The following is a 21,766-nucleotide window of genomic DNA, read 5'->3' on the forward strand; positions in this document are numbered from 1 at the left end:
TCAGGCAGCCAATGCCTCTTTCTTTTAAAGAAGCACAGATGGACATGTCTGCTCCTCAAACGCATCATTGGTTTCTGATTCCAGTTATCCTGGGGAGATAAGACTGACACCATTTTCTGAAGCTGCAGCCACCTGGGGTAGAACTTCAGGGAACAAGCAGAACATTTCCTGTTGCCATGACAGTTCTGCTCCTTTGTCATGGTAATAGGCCACCACATCTTGGCCCTGCCCCAACAGGAGACCAAGAGCAGACCAAGTATTTACAGTAAAGCAGGGGTGCACCACTTTAATTAGGTCAAGGGTAACACTTGGCTGGTATTGGATTGGCATGCTGGAGTTAAGACTCAGAAAAGGGGGTGATGTCAGATAAAAGAACTGAGTTAATTGAGGGGGGGAAACTTGAATGAATTTAAGTGCTATTAGAAATTAATGTCATGCAATTGAACTCCTTAGTTCTTATATGTTCAAGAATGTGGATTTTAGCTAAATAGGCTTTATAGTCCAAAGGTAAATTTTGAAAGGATTCGGGGGGGGGGGGGCAAACCCATGTTTTGGAAGATATCTCTGACCCTGGGGGTGACAGTGTTACACTCACTTGGACATAGATAGGCAATGCTGAGAAAGATTCCTGGGGTGTCAAGAGGTTGCAGTAGAGTAAGGAGCAGGAAAACTGAATTATCTCAACACAGGTGGTCCTCACCCTATGACCACAATTGAGCTCAACATTTCTGTTGTTGAGTGAAACGTTTGTTAAGTGAGCTTTGCCTGATTTTACGACCTTTCTTGTCACAGTCGTTAAATGAATCACCGCAGCTGGTAAGTTAGGAACATGTTGTTAAGTGAATCTGGCTTCCCCATTGACTTTGCTTGTGACAAGATCACAAAAACTGATCACATGACCTCGGGGCACACAGCAACGGTCGCAAATACGAGCCGGTTGCCAAGCGTTTGAATTTTGAATTTGAATTTTATTGAATTTATATACCGCCCTTTCCCGTAGGACTCACATGATCACAGGATCAAGGGGATGCTTGCAAAGGTTGTGACTGTGAAAAAACGCTCATACGTCATTTTTTTCAGTGCCGTTGTAACTTTGAACAGCTACTAAATAAACTCTTGTAAGTCGAGGACTGCCTGTGCTGGAGCTTACAGAAGTAGATGTCATTATATCACAACAGGCCAGCTTTTGATGCCTTCCTCTTTTCTCCTGCCACCTTGAGCATTTTTCCAAGGGGCAGTTGTGGTTGTAAGTTTCTGCATCTTAGACAACAGCACTTCCCCCCACTTTCAGAGTCCAGAGCTCTCACTAGGAAGAAGTTTCACAAGAGGGCAGTAGAATCTATCTTTACGGATTTTCCCATCGGCTAAATCTTAGGCTGATTCATACTTACTTCTTTTTTTCCTCAGGTAATTCTGTCTTACGGGGTAACAGCTTTACTCATAATTATTTCTGATGGCCCAGTTTCTCAGTTCTTGCTTTTTGCACCAGGAAATGACTAGCCCCATGGGAGCAGTAGTTAATAAGGTCACTCTAACCATTTATTTCTGTTCTGTAGAATGTAAATCTTGAAATCCACCCGGTGCTTCCTTTTCTAATGTTGGAAAAGCAGATCTTCATGAGGCAATTAATTTGCTGTGAATCCCGATGTGCTCGAAGGCTAGAGCATACTCTATAGATGGGCAGAACGAATAAGGAACAATCAAACCACCATTTCTCATCTCAGTCTTGCATTTGGGACCTGTTTACTTGACAGACTTACTTAGTTAAGCCTAGACACCCTCAGAAGCTGTTTCCTGGCCTTCAGGAAATTCCTTATCTTAGTAGCTGAAAATCACTCTTTTGTACTACAATTGTACAACTGTACATAAAAACCTTGCTTTGTCCATTCTTCTACCAAAGTCAAGGTGGTTTATCCTTCTTGTTTGAGGTAGGTTAGGTTGAGAAATGTGACTGGTCTGAAGTCACCAGTGAGATGGGATGGGATGAGAATTCAAACCTGGATCTTCAGATGCTCGTCCAACCCTATGTCTAATTCTGAGGCAGGAATGGAAAAATTCTCCTTTGGATTAAAATCCGGTGAAACTTTTGTGACTTCTCAGGGACACCACTGGCTATTTATTCCTGAGTTATGGAATTTGCTTTGTCTGCTCTGTGCTTCCCCAAACTAGGAAACACAAACTCTAGATGGAACACCACATAGTCACTGGCTTTGATGGAGGTAAGATAAACGCTGAGATCACTGAGAAGTCATCCCAGCTCTTTGGTCTTTTGTTTCTTTTAAACACAGTCATGATATGTGGACTTGAGGATCAGATTTTCTTTTTAAGTATCACCATCAAGTGCCCGATATAAAATCGTCTACTGGTAAGTGTTCCAAGATTTATCTTCCCAGTACTATATCTCAACTAACAAAGCTCAAGCCCTTCCATGCCAAAAATGATTTCTGAATTACCAAAACCATTTTTTTTTGCAATTCTTTTGAGGAAAAGAAGTTCTGAATGAAAACGAATGAAAAACTAAGAGGCAGAAATCCTCGTGTGCTTGTTACCCAGAGATTGGTTTGCTAAACCAGTTCTGCCTTTAGCTCATCCTACTTTTAAAACAGAGGTGAAAGTTTGAAATTGCCTTGCTTCCAAAACAAGAGTTCTTACCACTGCTTTGGCATTTAAAAATGTATGTAGTTGTGGATATTTGAGCTGCATCAAAAATTACCTCAGGAAGGCTCATTTTTACTTGCAGTGCTAAATTAGATGTGTGAACAGGGTATTTAACAGAGAGAGGGTTGTGTTGGAGTGACCAACAGATATGATTCTCAAAGAGGAGTGGGTTGTGGTGGAGAGTTGTGAGAAGATTGTGGTGGAGTGAACAGCAGATACAATTCTCACCCAAGTACTTGTGAACAGCAGGGCCAGTTTACTCATAAGGGAAGAAGAGGCAGTTGCAGAGAAGCAGTGAGAATGAAATGGAAAACACAGAATGGGTATCACACGGTCAGTCTGGCAGTATATTAGTAAAAAAGGCTATCCTGTGGTTATGAAGTTGGGTTGATCTGCCAGTTGAATCAGATTCCAGATGTGTTATCTCAAGCAGCCCAAAACCCAGAGGGCCAAAGAGGGATCATTTCTATCTTTTTGATGCCAGATTATACCGCATTGGTGAGTGGGTGGGTGTGAAATAATATTTTATCAATTGTTCTGGGAGACTAGTAGAAGGGCATTATATAACATTTTTTAAAGCAAAAAGCCTACGGCCGTAGAGCTAGTATATTAATTTTGTACTTGCAATGGTCCCCTTGAGTTTTGGTAGATTTTTTTTTATCAGGATCTCCAACACCCAGCATAGTTTGTGCATACGGTTTATCCATAAACAACTCTCCTTGGAGCTGTTATAAGGAATCTTAATTCTGAACTGAGTAGGGGTTGTCATTGAAAAACTATGTGTCTGCATAGCTGCTCAGAGTTCTATCTAGAAAGCATGAGTAGGCTTTGTATAGGGTAGGGGGAAGGCACACTTTTGCTTGTGTTCATCCATGTAGTGCATGTGTGTGTGTGTGTGTGTGTGTGTGTGAGAGAGAGAGAGAGAGAGAGAGAGAGAGAGAGAGAGAGAGAGAGAGAGAGAGAGAGACAGTGGGGTCCTTGGTTTTCTCTGAGATTGGTTGTTTTCTTGCAGAAAACAAAGCCTAATTAAGCAACCACCTAGAGCACTCTCACTAATACTGACAGGACAAGCCACTTGTATATAAACAGACAATAAAACCTGCTTCCTTCTAACACTGATGATATTATCTAGTTGAGTAATGAAACGTCTGTAAGGATGTTCAGACAGCACCAAGGACCCCACAGTTCAACCCTCAGATTACAAATATTCTCTTCTATCGATATGTGAGAATTGCAGAGTTTCCTATGTATGCATGTATATGCATGATGTACAGTATACGGGTGCGCATGTAAATATAAATATATTCCTACTTTGGGCTTGCAGGCCCAGCCCACATACATCAAAAAAGGGGGCAGCACTTCAATCATGCAGTTGCAGCCACCAATTTTTCTTGGCCCTTCTTGAATATGTGTGTGACCATTCCAACATGGTGTGAATTGGGCTCTGCCACTTAAAAGTGACAGATTAAGTGCTTGCCTCAATGAAATAATCACTCCAAAGAAAACAAAGCTTGTTTGGAAAACCAGTGTTTTTCTTAAGTTAATACTCATCAATATTCAAAAGGTGGGTTCGTTTGGCAATAAAAATATTCCCTCTCCTGTTTTACAGTTAGGGCTGTTGAAGGCCATTTAGAATGAAGTGATAAGCACAGATCCCTTATTTTACTGGTTCTCTCAACCCTTTCCCCCCAGGATAGAGTAGGGAGGGAGATCACATTTGTTTTCCACCCCAGATTCTCTCAAGTTTTACCCAGATTAAAGTTCCAAGTTAACTCTACTTAAAAAGAACAATTGAAGCTTAGAGTTTGTGGGGTTACAGCCATGTAATGCAATTCCCCCCCTCTTAAACTTCCTGAGATTCATGGCATTTTAAAGTCTTGGAGAAAACTATCCCACTATAATTTTTCGTCCGAAGGCTCCTGTGGGTCTCAGAATGTCTCCCCAAACATATTGGGGTCTCACCAGGATATTATAAGGATGTTCCTCTGCATTTCTAAGGAAACATTCTAAGGTGCATTCAGTATTGGGAATACAACTGTCTGCCTGATACAGTTTAGTTCTGTATATAATTTGGGGTACATTGCCTCCACCTAACATTTATGACTGATAGAGATTTTGAATAAATTTGATCTCCAGAACAGACAGCCTTGCTTTAGCAGGGAGGCAATGCAAAGATTCTAGTCCTCACACTCCTGGATCCTCCCGCCTTCTTTAAATATTAGGCTATAGCATTGGGGGAGATGTGCCACATTCTGCAAATTAATAGCCCTCATTTCATTGTTTAAGCTTTTTTTTTGGCAACCCAACCCTACTGCGATCAAAGTTTTCCAAACACCCCAAGGCAAGAATTCCAGCCTGGTTCCCTGGTACCCCACATATTGCCTTTCCCACAATGGAAGCTATGGCAATCATTCAGAGATGGGAGGCTGTAGCTTCCTCAGTTGGACACTGCATTTTGAGCGACGGACACACTTAGACATCCAGGAGCTTGCAGCAAAACTACATGCCTGGTTTGGGAGGCTGTGTTCCATCAACTGCAAAAAAGAAGAAGAAGAGAGATGAAGAAAAGAATTAGCAACCACTGTCTCCTTGGTTTCAGCTGCATTCTCTAGGGTTAATCTTTCCTGCTGCCTGCCCCAATCTTGGAAAAATCATTTCCTTTGCTCACCTGCCAGGGTGGCTTTAATCTCCATTCTCCCACAAAGCAGGAGAGTGGACTGAGTGACCTAAGGTGCTCCTTTTAATTTTGTAGGTGTATAATTTCTATTACAAAGTTTACATTAAATGTGTTTGGGCCTTTACCCCTCTGCTGTGCCTCCCCCCCCACCCATTTCACAGGTTTATGAAGCCTTGAAGAAGTGCAAATCTGTGCATATAGTGGTGACATTCGGAAGCAAGCAGATTTTGAGAATCATTTTTCAGGAGACTAGCAAGAGGGTCTTTTATTTATTTTAGGAAACCAAAACCCAGCCCAGTGGTAGTTCTTTGTGGGGCAGCCCCGCCCCAATCCTCAAGCTAACTGTTCTGACCTCTGAAGAGGCTGGAAGAATGACTGATTTGTGTGTTATTCAGAAAAAAAAACACTTCAGTAGTCTAAAAAGGCTTGGATTGTTTGCAGTGCAGTGAGCTGTGAAAACCGAGCCATTGTCTTAGTGCAGCGGTACTCAACTTTAGCAACTTAAAAGATGTGTGGACCAACTCCCAGAATTCCCTAGCCAGCCTAGCTATCTGGGGAATTCTGGGAGTTGAAGTCCGTAGATCTTCAGGTTACTAAGGTTGAGAAACACGATCTTTATGCATTGGGTGACCAGGACAACACAATATTCTAAATGAGCTTCTTTATCAGAGCAACTCAACATCTGTGTTTTGTTAACTGAGGCTAAAAGCCTTAACAGGCTGGATGAACCCAGACTAATAATAACAAAGAAAACGCTGACTCTTGACTTATTTGTTGATACGTTTGACTTTTCCAAAGCTGTGTCCTTCAGAGTGTACAGGTAGTCCCCAGCTTACCACAGTTTGTTTAGTGAATGTTCAAAGTTACAACAGCACTGAAAGAAAAAAAAATGACTTACGACTGCTTTTCACACATAACCTGTTGCAGCATCCCCACGGTCACGTGATCAAAAATTCAGATGCATGGCAACCAACTCATCTTTATGAAAATTTGCAGTGATCCCCTTTTGCGACCCCTCTGACAAGCAAAGTCAATGGGGGAAGCCAGATTCGCTTAACAGCCGTGCCACTGACTTGACAGCTACAGTGATTCGCTGAACAGCTGTGGCAAGGAAGGTCATAAAGCGGGGCAAAATTCACTTCACAAATGTCTCACTTCGCAATAGAAACGGTGGGCTCAATTGCGGTGGTAGGTTCGAGGACTACTTTTATCACAAAGCAGGAGTTCCTTCCTGAAGTGAACATCTCTCTGGTTCATCCCTTTCACTCTTCTTGCTCTGGCTTAAATAAGAAAGGAAAACTGACTAACTTGGGGTAATTTCAGTCCAGCCCCTGCACTCAATCCTAGCTCTTATAAGCATGACAGGAAAGCTTCAGCAACCCAAAAACATCACGGTCTTTTAGTCCAGGAAAAATGGGAGATACATCCATACTGGGGTAAGGAAGGGGGTGGTGGTGGGAACTGGCCTTTCTTCCCTTTCTTTACAGTTGTCAAGAAGTTTAAAAGTTTGTTTGTTTTCTTGTGTTTTCACTCCCATGAGTGCAACCATATATGCACACAAACAGCCTACTTGCAGCCTCTTCTCCTACACCAGCCTCCCGTCTCTCTGCCATTTCCCTGCTTTGGGTCATTTTCATAAGGCTGATTTAAAAAAGAAACAAAGCGAGTAAGTTAAAGAAAAAAAATCGATAAAAAGTAAATAAATCTCCAAACGGTTCATAATTTCCCCAGTATAGCAGCCTAGGATGAAATGGACATGGAGGATGATGATTAATGACTGGAGACATGGAGGTGCGCTTGCCACAGCACACACTAGGTGTGTGTTGGCCTACAATGAAATGAAGTACAGAAGGCAGATGACCGGTTGTCCCTCATTTCCCCCCACCCCCAGCTTTTTGCGCCAACAGGGGTTGGAGAATGCTGCTTTGTTATGTGGGTGAGGCCTTCCTGCTGGGCTCAGGGTGGCTAGAGGAGGGTAGCCCTTCATGGCCTGGGTCCAGGCTACTTGTGGAACCATCTCACCCCACCGGGATTACCCCGTACCACTCGTGCCAGCAGACGAGGCCTGCTGTGGGTCCCATCAGCCGGAATGTTCCGGCTGGTGGGGTCCAGGAGGAAGGCCTTCTCTGCTGTTGCTCCTGCCCTCTGGAACATCTTGCCCCCCGCCCCCAATGTGAGGCTGGCCCCAACCCTCCTATCTTTTCGTAAGGGCCTAAAGACTTGGCTCTGCCACACAGTTTGGGGCCCCAGTGGTGGAAACAATAGAGGTGGTTGATTCAGTAGTAACAGATCCCACTTCCTTCCCCCCCACCCTCTCCACGTGTCTTTGTTTTAATGCTTGTTTTTAACTTTTTAATGTTTTTAAAAAAGGTAAAGGTTCCCCCGCACATGCGTGCTAGTCGTTTCCGACTCTAGGGGCCAGTGCTCATCTCCGTTTCAAAGCCGAAGAGCCAGCGCTTGTCCGAGGACGTCTCCGTGGTCACGTGGCCGGCGTGACTAGACGCCAAAGGCGCACGGAACGCTGTTTTAGCTTCTATGTTTTAGCTTCTATGTAACTCTGAAGCCTCCCAGTGTTGGATCTATGACAATTCATTCGCCACAGCCATCTTGCTTCGGCCAACTCGCCACGGGACAACTCACTGTTATGCTAATATCAAAGAAACAGTGGAATAGAATCATTAAAGAAAGAATGCCAGAAAGGGACAAAATGTACTGGAAATGACAAAAATTCAAAATGTGTTTTTAACTGTTTTAAATAATTGAAATTGAACTGTTGAATTGTCCTGCAGTGAGTTGTCCTGTGGTGAGTTGAGCAATGCGAGTGGTCTCCCAGTGACCTGACTGTAACAAGTTGCCCCATTCCGCCAGAGTTACCCTATGGCAGGGGTAGGAAACCTCGGCTCTTTTATAACTCATGGACTTCAACTCCCAGAATTCCTGAGCTAGCCCTATGGTAAGATGGGCAGCCAATAAATATAAACAAACAAACCAATATCATATTCTATTGGTTGGTCTTTGTGCTAGGCAAGAAGGACAGGTGGATAGGTCCTAGGCCTGTTGTCACGGGTCTCACAAAGGCTTTTGAAATCTGACAGGTTGAGTTCTTGATGGGGCAGAGTCATCAAAACATTCTATACTACAGGGGACCGCAAATTATTTCCCAATTGTTCTTATCTTCAAACTGGGATAAACCATTTTACTTCCCCAGTTAAAGGACAAAATAAGACTCCCCCCTTCCCAGTTGCAATTGGATTGTCTGTTCAAGGTGACAACGTTGATGGTGACGTGGTGACATCTGAGAGCAGCAGTCTAGCTTATATGTTTCAGGGCACACCCCATAGTGTTATAGCTCAAGATCTGGTCTGCAAACATATGGATGACCACTAGGTCCTACTAAAGTGACAAGAGTTTTTGCATCTCTTTCCTGCCATTTGAACATTTACAGCCCAAATACAGTAGCTATATTTGTATGAAAGCTGGGGGGAACTCAGATTGCCCAGCCCTGAAACTCCCAACTTATTTTGCATTAGCCCCTACCCACTCAACCAAATAAGGGAACTTGAGACGGTAAAAAGGAAAAAGATCTTTCAGTTTGAGCAACTTTAGGAAAACTTAAAAAAAGAAGAGAGACTCAAAATAAAGAAGTGGAATGGGAGTGTAGTGGAAGAGCTCCTAATGCGGGATTCCTGGGTCGCATACCATGTAGCCTGTAGGAGGCTCCTTTGCAACGTTTAGTGGGGCGCCGTGGGTCTCGGTTGCCCCGAAGGCTTCGGTGTAAAAGGGGCTGGAGAGGTCTCGAGTTGTCACTCATGCTCCGGAAAATTTGAGAAGGGAGATTCTGACTGAGAAGACGAAGGGAGTGAATCTGAAGAACAGAGGGATGGGAAACAAGTGCTCAGGAATGGTGGAGGACACCAGGAGAGCAATGGGGAAGGCAGGGAAATGACAAAAGGGAGGTTAAAGAGTATTTGCCCAGCATTGATGGGTCCTAGGGACCTACCTGAACGGAGGTAATATTGATGGGACGGTCAATGAGAATCCAGGTGACTGTTTCGTAGCACGGGGGGGTTGACATGGATCCTTGGTAAGTGATAAAACCAAATGTCTCTGGATAAAGGTCTTCAAGGCTCAGATCGTGTAGAAGATAAGCATCATCTGTTGAAATAGGTATCATGGCTACTTTAAGAAGGCAGGCAGAATTCTGCTAAAAAAAATCCATTTAGTTACCAGTTGTAATCTTTCTGGTACTTCCAAAAAACTAATGAATTGCTCAGACCTTGGTATTGTTGTGATTCAGGGTCAGCCTGTGGGTTCGGCAGTTGGGTCGGACGACTCAGAGGAGGGGGGTGTTGAAGACCTTGCTGAGGGGGTTGAAGATCTTGCTGATGATAGCCCCCAGCAAGGCCCCTCTCATCTGGTCACGACGCAGACCCAGCTGTGTGAGCCTGACAGCGTGGATGAAGATGACCCACAGCTGGCCCTGTTCAAGGTCGCCCGACGCAGGAGGCAGTCGGTTAGGAGTAGACAGAGGAAGGCAAGGGGGCACCTCGGAAGGAGGCAGAGAGAGGCCATGCCCTGAACTGTATTTAAGGGGAATGTGTGGGAGGGCTGGTTTGCTGAAGGCAACCGCTTGGATTGTTCCTGCGTCTTAGCTCGTGTTTTATGGTTGGTGTCTTGTCTTGCTCTTGTTTTATGTGAATAAATTTGGCAGGCTTTATTCCAGCCTCTTACCGTTTGTAAAGGGGTCATCCCTGCTTTTGCTGCAGGGCCGGTAGCAGGCTGGTACAGAACAGGTATCTGAATGTAGATCTTTTTAGCATTCATATTTAATTGTGTTTTTTTAATCTCTAGGTGACATGTTAACATATTCTGCAAGTCCATGTATGATATGCCATATGCTAAATAAATAAATACTAATGAATAACCCATCAAAAGTAGCAGTTCTACTATTTGGCCACAGAAACATGTATTCCAAAACTTCATGCTGTCATATTCCAACAGTCTTCTCCTCCCTAAATCTTTTGTTGAAGTAAAGAAGCTACTGGATACAGTCAAGCTTTGCTAACATCAATATTCCAAGAGGAATCCTTGTGTTATTAATTCCTACTTAGTCCCCTCCAGTCTTAAAAATATAAGTTTTCAACTCTCGGCCACTTTTGCAAACAGCTTCCTTATATGATCCACATCTTATGATCCCCCGACCTTCACTCCTTCCGGCGCGATCTTAAAACATCTTAAAACATTCTTTTTCGAACAAGCTGGCCTGGTCTGACGGGATGGGGTTGGGTTTTTTAAAACTAGTTTTAACTTTAATATGTATTGATTTTATGGGCATGATGTTTAATGGCTTTTTAATTTTTGTATTCGATTTTATTGTGTATTGCCCTGTTCACCGCCCTGAGTCCTTCGGGAGAAGGGCGGTATAGAAATCAAATTATTAAATTATTAAATTAAATTAAATCTTTCATACTTGCTCCACTTACTCTTATAGGAGATCCGGGTAATCGTTTCTCGGTTTAACAGCCTGGTCAGGAAAGAGTTAGGATTTGGTCCAATCTGCAAGTGGAAATCCATCCAAGGTATTGTACCTTGCTGCCTAAATTCCCATCTCCCCTTGCCTATTCAAGCCCCACCTGATGCCCCCTTGCAGTCGCAGCAATGCACTTACATTGGCAAAGATAGAAATGACAGCTAAACCATTGGGATTGCGTGAAGCCTCGGAAATATTGGGGTAGAGTTCTTGGTTGTAGTGGATCAATTGCACCTAAGGGAAAGGACAAAGGAAAAAGGGATTCTTTCCAATTCAGTTTTGCTTAGTAAAAGTAATGTTACAAATGGCTTTGGAGTCAGGCTATTCAAAAGGCTGCATCTCCCCTATTATATCCACCCAGCTCACCAGGATGGAAAGTCAGGGTATGGTATAGGCCCCATCTAGTAGAGATGTACATCTGGTGAAACCATGAAAAGGGGCCTTCTTGGTGGTGGGCCTCTCTAGGGAACATCATTCTTCCCGAAGTATGATTGCCCCCCCCGCCACCCTGTTGCTTTTCCAAAAGTTCCTGAAGTTGTGGTTTTGTCAGGGGGCTTGGGCACCACAAATGGAGATATAGCCCATCAAGAGGTTGATTTGATTGTGTTGTTGACACGGGTGAGGTGGGGTTTTGTGGGTTTTTATGTTGTGAAATTTTAATGTTGTGAACCACCCAACGTCACCTGTGTATGATCTGGCTGGCCATATACATTTGTTTAATAGGTAAATATTTGTAAATAAGTAAATCTTTATTTACTTTGTTTGGCTGTCAAATTCAATTCAATAAACTTCAGAACTGTCAAGAATTTATATCTCTTCTTAAAGCATACTTCTTGAAACATTTGTTTTTGTTTACAGTTTTGCTTAATACAGTTATTGCAGACAATTCTTCCTAATGTGGTGCATTTTTGTACTATCATGGTCTGGTATTAAAAAGTTCTCATTAGATGAAGACAAGGAGCAAGAGGAAACACACCACATGCAGCTAAGCCCAACAATAATTCTGAGGTGATTTGTGGTACCGCTTACCCAAAATTGTGAGATAAATTTGCATTCTAATACAAGCAAAACTAATTTTTATCTCAGTACCAGTATATATAAGCTGGGCCTGTTTGCATAACCTATTTAAATGACTGGGGCTAATGGGTAGCTGAACACTACAAAGCAGTCAACTGCAGAGCTACGGGAGATTAATTTTAGCCCAAGAAAGCCCTGAGGTTGTTTCAAACTAAACTAACTCTTCCTCAGCTGAGTCACGCAAAGAAAAAAGAGGACTACCAGGTGGTAAGCTACCCTCTCTTCTTGCTCCCAACAGAGAGGCAAAGTCCTAGAGTGGCCAATGTAAAAAAGGGACTTTTCTAGGATTCTCCCTCCCTCCCTCTCTCTTTTCTTGCCACCCTGGCCATCTTGCAGATTTTGACCACCCTCCCCCTCCCATCAACACCCCTGACAAAGCTTTTAAGCAAATCTGCAGAGGACCCCTTCAGTGGTGTTACTCCTGTTTGAACAAGAGTTGTATTCACCTCAGCAGAAAAGCTGTCGCCATCTATCCGGTGTTCTGAGCCAAATCCATCTTCACTGCCAAAATGCAGCCGTATTTCTTGGAGCCGGTGACTGTATGGCAGGGGTCCTCCTGAAACATTAACCAGTTGTACTGGATCTGGACGAAAAGAGACATGTCGGCCTGTGTTGTACATGGTTCCACTAATCTGCAGGAGGAGACAATAGTGACAATAGCGGCTGTTTCCACACAGTATCACTTACAGGGTATTCCGATAGCTTTCCAGTTGCCATCCCAGCATCTTCTGCAAAACTTTTCCTAAAAAAGGGAAGGTTGATGATTTGGAGAGACGTTCTTTACCAGTGCTGGATCAAAAGGGAGCATTGTCATCATCACCTATTTCAAGGAAGCAGACATCACCCTTTTCCTCAAGGGCATTACTCATCTTCCAAAATCCAACTGTTTATCCTACCTCTTAACAGTCTGAAGAAGCCAGGCAGCTGGTCAGCTGGCAGCTGGTCAGTCTCCAGCATCAATCTGCAAAGGTGAAGACTTCCAGATCAACTTGGAAGACCATGTCCTACTGTCTTCTACCAACATAGAATGAACACGAGCTGGTTTTGTCAGTGAAATGTTTAGCATACTTGTCGTGGCGCTCCCAGAGGGCATCTTCAGTCCTATCGTGCCCCCAAAGGTTGCCTTAAAGAGGGCCAGTTTAAGGCATAGCCAATCCACCGCGGCCAACTCGCCACAGGACAATTCACTGAGGACAATTCAACAATTCAATTATTTAAAATAATGGAAAAAGTTATTTTAATTTTTGTCCTTCACATTTTATTTTGTCTCTCCTTTGGCAGCCTCTCTTTACTAATTCTATTCATCTACGTCTTCGCTATTAGTGTAACTCTTGTCCTGCAGCGAATTGGTTGTGCCACTTGTATCACCATACGTGGCCCTGAACACAACCTCGTTTTCTTGTTTTCTGCCACCTGCACCAGCCATCATTTCTGCTGGTTCACCTCTCAGAGTTCCTTGATGACCATGGAGCCCTGCCAGGCTGTGACTGAAGAGAGGACTTGCTTATATAATACCCTCATCTCCTCCATATTCCAGACATTAATGAGGGACATGACTGAACTGCCCTCCATAGCACTGTTTGCAGGGGGGGGGGAAGAAACTAAGTGCCTGTTGGAAGCAGAGTGGATCTACAATACAGCTGACAAACTCAATCACGTCACGCGATGTACCATGACGTATCGCCACATTTTTTGCCTTTGCAGAGCCAGGGTGGGCGTGGCCTGCGTGTGACGCATCTGGCCTGTGGGCCACCAGTTTGACACCCCTGATCTACAATAATGATTATTACTATTACTGATGATGATGTCATCTATTAAAAATCAACTCCTTCCACATTGTTGAAGGCTAATGCTCCTTGCAACCTGTTTGCAATCTGTTTCATGGTCAGGGACATGTAAAGTAGCACTTTCTCTACAGATCAACTTCCTTCTATGATGTTTGTGTCTTGACAGCTGAATTTCGTTTGGTTACAGATCATAAAATGGGTGTCTGGGATAATTTTGCTGCTAAACAAACCCAGTTTATGGTTCACCATGACCTCTGAACAGACCCAGTGCCCCTTGAGATGTGACAAAAACAGTTGGCAGCATGTTGGTGAGGGCAGAGAAGATATCATTCCTTTCCCTGACTGGGAAAGAAAACTGGGATAATTGGACTTGCAAAACTCTACAAACCCTAAACTTGGGTTTAACAAAATGCAGTTGCTGTATTACATAAAATATTATATCAAAAATGTTGGACTTGGAAATGGGTTCCAGTTCCACTTCAGCCATACAAGGTCCCTGGGGGAGAGGGGTTGGGGCCAGTCCCCTTCTCTCAGCCAACCTGCCTTATAGGATTGTGATTGTGGGGAAAAATAGGAGGGTGTGTTACATATACTGCCTTCAGCTCCTGAAGGAATTGCAGGATATACAAATAGTCCTCGACTTACAACCATTTGTTTAGCAACTATTTGAAGTTACAATGGCATTTTAAAAAATGACTTATGACCAGTCCTCACACTTATGACTGTTGCAATATCCCCAGGCATGTATTTACAACTGCTGTAGCATTCTGGGGTCCTGTGATTGTCGTTTATATACTTCCCAGCTGGTTTCCAACAAGCAAAGTCAATGACTCTGGGAAGCCAGATTCACTTAACAACCAATTCACTTAACTGCATTGATTCGCTGAACAATCAGGGCAAAAAGGATTCTAAAATTGGGCATGACTCACTTAATGACCGCCTTGCTTAGCAATCCAAATTCTGGTCTCAGTAGGGTTGTAACTCGAGGACTGCCTGTATTTCCCCTTTATTGCTGGAATGCCATTCTTTCCCCCTGGCCTATTTCCAAAGACATGAACCTTGGAGCAAACAAAGCATCTTTAGGAATTCTGAGTCCATGGAGGATAGGGAAGGAGCGGATATTCCCAGGACTTTAGCAGATTCCTCTTTGCTCGCCACTTTGGGGATTTAGCTGAGGAGGGCGAAACAAAAGGGTCAATCTCAGATTTTATCACCCAGTACGGTAATATGAGAAAATCTGGAATGAATCCAAATGTTTCAATGCTGAGTGAAGTTACTTGCACTTAGGTGCTTCAGAAATTAGCCATTAGTGCAACTCATTTTTTTTTACGATAATAGCTACACTCCTGGTCACCGAGGCTTGCGAGGATAGCCTTCCCCAGAAGGCTTGGAGAGGCAATGCCCCAATTCCAGCCTCAGACAAGGAAGGCTGAGGCTGAGGAATTATTCTCCATCAACCTTAGAGACCAGTGTGTGCATCCAGACGCACCTTTTTTCCACCAATGCTGAGCCGAAGTGGAGGGAGGAAGGGATCAAAAATCATTTGACTTGTGTTGACATCCACAGGAGACTGGCGTTTGCCAATGGCACAGAGGCTCCATGCTGAATTCACAAGACCCCAGAAGGGAGGACCTAAAGAGAGAGAGAGAGCAAAAGAGAGAGAGAGAGAGAGCAAGAGCGAGAGAGAGAGAGAGAGAGAGAGAGAGAGAGAGAGAGAGAGAGAGAGAGAGAGAGAGAGAGAGAGAGAGAGAGAGAGAGAGAGAGAGAGAGAGAGAGAGAATGAGAATAAACATATTCTCTCAGCCAAGGAAATATTTTTATCCCTGGCTCTCTAGGGTGCAATTACAGGCAAGGGAGAGTGTTGGCATCAGGGGAGCCATTCAGCAAATGCACCTCTGTGTATGTGTTTGTGCGTGCGTGTGCATTTGTTTGAAAACAGCCTCCAATATGTGTGGGCGGGTGAAGGAAGATTACAAGCACTTCAGTGTGTTTCCTCCTCTGGTTGCATCTGTGCACATAGCTAATGTAAAGAACCACAATACAGAAGAGAAGCTGGATGGAACTGCAAATCAATGTAGGATTAAATCCCATGCACTGAAGGGCAGCAATGGGGCAGGGATGCTGGAAATGGCCACAGCCTTTCCTGAAGATCCTCCTGCTTTTGCAAACATAAAATCAGTAGGGCAAACATGTGTCTCCAATTCCCAGGATCATTCCTGAGCTGCCTTAGGAGATATTCCTGAATAGGCATGATATTGTTGTAGCTGTTCTTGGGTTGTCTCAGAGAGTCCCAAATAGATACAGCCAGTTCTGCTGACTGCAATGTCCATCCTCCCCAGCCCAAGGATCATAGGAGCCATAAGCCACCAGGATGGGCAAGACGGTGTTATTTTGACAGAATGCAAATTGTCATCAGGTGGTGCATTAGAATCAATACACACAAAAGGTATACACTGAAGTAAGTGTGTGCCTGCACAAATACAGAGATTTTTTTAGTATCCTCCTCCTCTCTGGAGAAAATGTGTATGCGTGCCATTTAGTCAAACTATGTTTCTAAGGCTGTCTTTCCTGGGCATACTTCATTTTTGTACGTGTGTTTGCCAGCTTGTTGCAGTCTCAGCCCCTCAATGGTTCTGGCAGATCTTTGTATCCTCATCTATATGTGTACACTTAATTATTTATTTTTCCCTTTCCAATCAGGGCTTTTTCCATCTTTCCCCAGCCAGGTCGAGTGGGTGGGGTGATGGAAGAAGAGAACCCCGTGGCTTTATGCCACACACTCACAAGCCCACCCCATCAGCCCAGCCAGCCACCCAGCCACGCACCCACCCACCCATCTACTGTGACTGTTTCTCTTCGCCTCCTGTTCGCTGCATTGCTGGAACAAGCAAGGGAGATATTAAATATTAATGCAGCCTCTTGCAGTTGCCAAGCTGAGCCCAGCCCCCACCTTAGCTCTGCACTGTGTACAGCTGCGGCGCAGTAGCGCTCTTCCCCCAGCCGCGTCCCCTCCCTCACAGGAAGACCACAACAACGTTCCTCTTCCTCGGCACCACCACCCTTGGGACTCTGCGCGGCATCCCCAGCCTTCGACAGATGAGGGGGGTAACTCGTGAGACAGCTGTTCTCCTCTGGCCTCCCCTTCTAACGGGCTGCCTAGAAGGGGAGCCAACATCCCACCCTGAGGAAACCCCCATTCCTGAGCTCAGAATAAATTATGCAGATGTGCTCCAATTTGCGTGGACCAAACCTGCCTAAATGAAACGGGGAATTGGTTTCCCCTATCACCATGTTTGGAAGTTTGGAAGAAGCCAAGAGCCCTGGAGGGGAAGGAGAAAGGGAATGTGATCTAATCCTGGCAGAGAAATGAGATGGAACAGGAATGAGAAGGAGAAAAGCCATCAATGCTTTCAAACAGCAGGGTGAGAAACCAACCAACAGTCCATTCCTGATCAAGGGATGTATTCCCTCACGCCCAAAGGAATCTGTGGGGAGAAGGCCCCGAAAATCACTATTGTGGTCACCACCATCATGTAATCAAAATATCACTCCTTGTTTATGTCTGTGGCAACTGTACCATAATATAAAAGCATATGATTATGGCCACCATCTTAAATTTGTTGTCCCTCTCCCTGCACAAACACCCCTGCCTGCACCCCATCCCCACTATTATCAGATGTTGATTTACCCTTGGACACACTCTTTTACGTCAACTGATGAGAGGAAGGCATGCCTTCCTATTAAATAAAGGATGTGTTGAATTTATTAAACGGCCAATGTGAAAGATTGTGTTGGTTCTGACTGAGATATGGCAAAAAAAAGCAAACTTTGAAAATTGAGCTTAGGAATGTCATCACAGGAGCAAAAATTCTTAACACAGAATATGATCCAGCAATCAAGTTCCTTTATCAGCCTGCTGGTCTGTCATCTCTCTCATCATACATTTGGTCATTTTCTATATACTTCAATTTTGAACTATCTGCAGATATCAAATTGCCTGCCAGGTCAGAGGATTTTAATCTTTCCATTTGGCCTCCTTTGTGACAATTTCCCATTCTCTCTACCCCCTCCCCCCCTTTTTTGGGAGATATGTTTAGATGGATCAGGGTAAGGGGTCGTTTCTGGCAGTGATGCTAAAGGCTTGCAGGCCAGTGTGATAGACCTTACAGCGGCCTACTGCATCAGCAATCAGAGGAATGCCTCATTATCATGGAAGCATCCCCCAGCTTGGGCATAAATAGAACCATTTCCCCCAAAATAAAAATAAACATTTAAACCACTAATACACAGTCTGTCTTCTTGGCCCCTCTAACCTTCCATAATAATAATAATGGCAAGTAAAGCTAAAGGGATTTTTTTTTGAGTCAAGGTTGACTCCTAGTGACTTTATGGGAACTGCCATATCAATATCTTGGCAATGATACTTGGAAGCTTTTTTTTTTGACTTTCCAGGCTAGCCAAATTCCTTAGAGCAGGGGTCTTCAAACCTAGCCCTTTTATGACTTGTGGAATTCCTCAGCCAGGCATGCCTGGCTGAGGAATTCTGAGAGTTGAAGTTCACAAGTCATAAAAAGGCCAAGTTTGAAGACTCCTGCCTTAGAGTTTCCTAATAGTCTGTTCTACGAATACAAGCCAGGTCCAACTCTGCTAAGCCTTTTGAAACTAGCCAAATTTGGCTTAGTGCTGCCCCCTAGCTAAGCTTTAAGAATGTAAGAAGCTCCTTTAAATCATTTGAAATGATTGGGTCATTTGTCCCCAAACCGAGTAAAATCCAAATGTGTTGGTCTATATTTCCCAAAATTTCCATGCCATCAGGGAATCTTAGAAAGGATCGTCCAGCACATCTGGATGGCACCATGTTGGAAGTAACATCAGAGTTTCCAGCATAAGTTTTCTTGTCAATCACTCTTTGAACCTTTTAGCTAGATTTCTGAATTCAAAGCAAGTGGGTTTGTGTTTTTTTGCTGAACTCTCTTTGAAATCATCAGTCAAAAGGAGAAATATCAGTTCAGATTCAGCTGCTGATCTTTACAATATCCTGTGGCTGTAAACCATATAGCATTGGTCAATAGGATATAGTAAGAAAACAAATAAAGACATGTATTAAACATGAAGGATATTCACTGGCCCCCAATACATGTTTCCGTCACAAGAAATGTCTCCCTCATGGAGAGGTCACAAACCTGGAAGGAACATCTAGGATGATGGTATCTAGAAGGCATCTAAAGAAGACAAGCTATTCTTTGTTCTTTGGAGCGTTCTCCACTACCACTATCCAGGCATGGAGAATTTTGTACCTGGCACAAAGCTTCCGTGAAGTGTTTCCTTGTATGCCCACCAGTCCTCGTAGGTCTTTGCAGGAACAAATTGCACTAGAAAGGGAGGAAGGAGAGGAAGATGGATGGAGAAACGGTAAATTAGCAAAGGCAGTTGGTGAGAGGACAGGAGCAAAGAAATGGCACACATCTTTCTGTTTATCACCCCTTGTCATAAAGATTATCTAAACTTCTTTTCCTTCTCTTTGTCCTTCCTGACTAGACTGTCCAGAACTCAGAGTGCAAATGCTGAAATGTTAAGACAATAGATAGATACTCAGACTGGCAGGCTACATCCCCAGCCACTGGAAACCTGTCAGATGAGAACAAATCAAAGCTGCCCCTCAACAGTATGGCATATGGAGAAAGATACTTCACATGCCCAGAGACACTTTTGCCTCTCGCTCGTCGGGTGCCATTTCTTCAGGTCATGCCCTGAGGCTGAGAAAAAGAACAGCACAGGTGGGATCTCAGCCTGGGGAGCAATTTAAGCTGTGGCTGATCAGGTGTTGGAAAAGATGCATTTCCAGAAGAGGGATTTAAAAAGCGAGAGTGAACGGAAAGAACGTGACAAGAGAAATTTCCCCCTCAGAACAACTGATTTTATCTCCGATTAACGGATGTCCATAAATGAAGGGGCAGACGCACTCCCCTGCTCACAAATATGAATGAAATTTTTTTTCCCCTGCATGTATATAGATCGGGACAGAGGTGAGGAAGAGTTACCCCTGACTGGGATTCCACTGGGACTGCCTTCATCCTTTTGTTCCAGAGAAATCCCTTTCTTTTTACAACAAACAATTCAATCTCTCGCCCCCTCCCCCAGCCGCCCCCCCAAAAAAAACATTCCAAGCCAATCTCTCTCTCTCGCCCCCCCTCCCGCCCCCACTTTCTCTCTCTTACCAGCCATACAAGTTGCTCTCAGCAGCACCAGCGCTCCCAGCAGGCAGAGCCCCCTGCCAGGTCCGGTCCACATCCTGGTGGGTCAGGAGAGGGAGGGGGGGGGGCTTAAAGCCTGAGCTGCCCCCTCCTCAGCATCCCGCGGCAAAGACCCCGTTCAGAGGCTCCGGAGAGAGGCGGAAGTCGAGCCTCCTGGCGGCCGGCCCTTACGCGCCCCGCGAGCGAGCCCTCATCCTCGGAAGCCCCCTGCCCTTTCCATGCCCTCTCGCTCTCCCGCTCCCTAGGTCTCTTTCCTCGACGCCTCCATCTTCCTCCTCTCCCGCCCTTTCTCCCGGGGATACCACCAACTCCCCTCCCTCCCCCCCCACGCCGCCCACGTCAATTAGATGCGGAAGATGCTCGGGTGGCGTCCGGGGAGGCGAAGGAGCTCCGGCCGTGAAGAGTTTGCACGCCGGGAGGTGGGTGGGTGGGTGGAAGAGCTTGCCTCCCCTCCACCGCCTCGTCCTCTCTCTTCCCCCCCCCTCCCCCCAACACCCAGGCGCCGGAGTGGCGGGACTGCCCGCTCCGCGGCTGGGGTCGCTGGGACTGGATCCGGAGGGTGGCGGGAAGGAGACGCTGCTGCCCGCGAGGCGTCCTTAACTTTACTTCTGTCTCACTCTCTTTTCTTTTCTTCCTTCCTTCCTTCCTTCCTTCCTTCCTTCCTTCCTTCCTTCCTTCCTTCCTTCCTTCCTTCCTTCCTTCCTTCCTTCCTTCCTTTCCCACCGCCTCTCCTTGCCTCCCAGCGGACTAGCCTCTTCCGCGCTGCCCCTTTTTCTTCCCCCCCCCCCCGCTTACCTTCTGCTTTCCCTCCCTCTGCTCTTCTAGCTTTTCATTCTCCACCTGTCTTTCTCTCCTCCCCCCTCCACACTTTTTTTTCTTACGTTCCTCCCCTCTCACTCTTTCTCTTCTCCTTCCACCTTCACCTTTCTCTGCAATCGCTCCTCCAGTCTCCCCTCTGCCGTCCTCCTGGGTCGTTCTTCCTTCTCTCCCCACTTCTTCTTATAGAGGGTTGGCTTCCCTGCCTTATCTCAGATCTCTTCCCCACCCCCTTCTCTCTCTTTCCCCCCTCTTTTCCTCTCGGGCTCCCCTTCTCTTACTCTTCCCTCGCCCCGTTTTACTCTCTCTCTTCCTTCTCTGCATCTCCTACCCAAAGCCGCCTCCCCCCTCCTCCCTCCCTCCCTCCTAAAATGCACAGATCTTCTCTCCTCTCTTTCCCTTCCTCACACCCAGGGGACCCCGGGGAGATACAATTGAGGGAGGGAGGGAGGGAAGGGGAGGGAGATCTTTTAAGGTGGATTGAAAGACCGGGGGTGGATTCCCCGAAATTGGTGATCTCAACTTACCTTGATGCAGTGAGATAACATTTCTCTTATCCATTATGTCATTCCAGGGGAGAGACTGAGCAGTTCACCCAGCAAGATGCCATCTTACTCCATTGTGGCAGAAAAGGACTGGGAGAGACGGGTGAGAATCAGGCTGCAGCCCTAAAGGTGGTGTCCAGCTGATTCACAGGAACATCAACTAGAGGTCACCAACTGTCCAAAGAGGCTGAGAGTGCTGGCCAAACTGCTCAGGAGCCAAATAGGTCCAGAGGTCACCAACTGGAGATCTCTGGACCAATTGGGCTCCTGAGCCATTTGGCCAACACTTTCAGCCTCTTTGGACAAGTTGGAAGCAACGGAAGATCTGGGGTGAAAATGGAATCAATTGACATCTCCAGCTTGTCCATCACTTCTCAAAACCCTTGCAATATGAGCTTGAAAACTTGAATCAACCTGGAGAG

General features: G+C 45.2%; 1 protein-coding gene across 1 annotated transcript; it reads right to left on the reverse strand.

The window, feature by feature from the left end:
- Positions 1 to 5,157: 5,157 nt before the first annotated feature.
- Positions 5,158 to 20,020, reverse strand: LOC308677284 (carbonic anhydrase-related protein 11-like; the record flags this gene model as incomplete). The annotated part of the gene is made up of 9 exons (XM_081343544.1): positions 5,158 to 5,192; positions 9,035 to 9,200; positions 9,336 to 9,490; positions 10,819 to 10,891; positions 11,004 to 11,099; positions 12,389 to 12,574; positions 15,219 to 15,361; positions 19,027 to 19,101; positions 19,948 to 20,020. The coding sequence occupies 9 exons, from the start codon at positions 20,018 to 20,020 to the stop codon at positions 5,158 to 5,160; spliced, it is 1,002 nt and encodes a 333-aa protein (XP_081199670.1).
- Positions 20,021 to 21,766: the final 1,746 nt, after the last annotated feature.

Source organism: Vipera berus, assembly GCF_964194415.1.
Source record: "Vipera berus genome assembly, chromosome: Z".
In the NCBI taxonomy this organism is placed as follows: Eukaryota; Metazoa; Chordata; class Lepidosauria; order Squamata; family Viperidae; genus Vipera; species Vipera berus.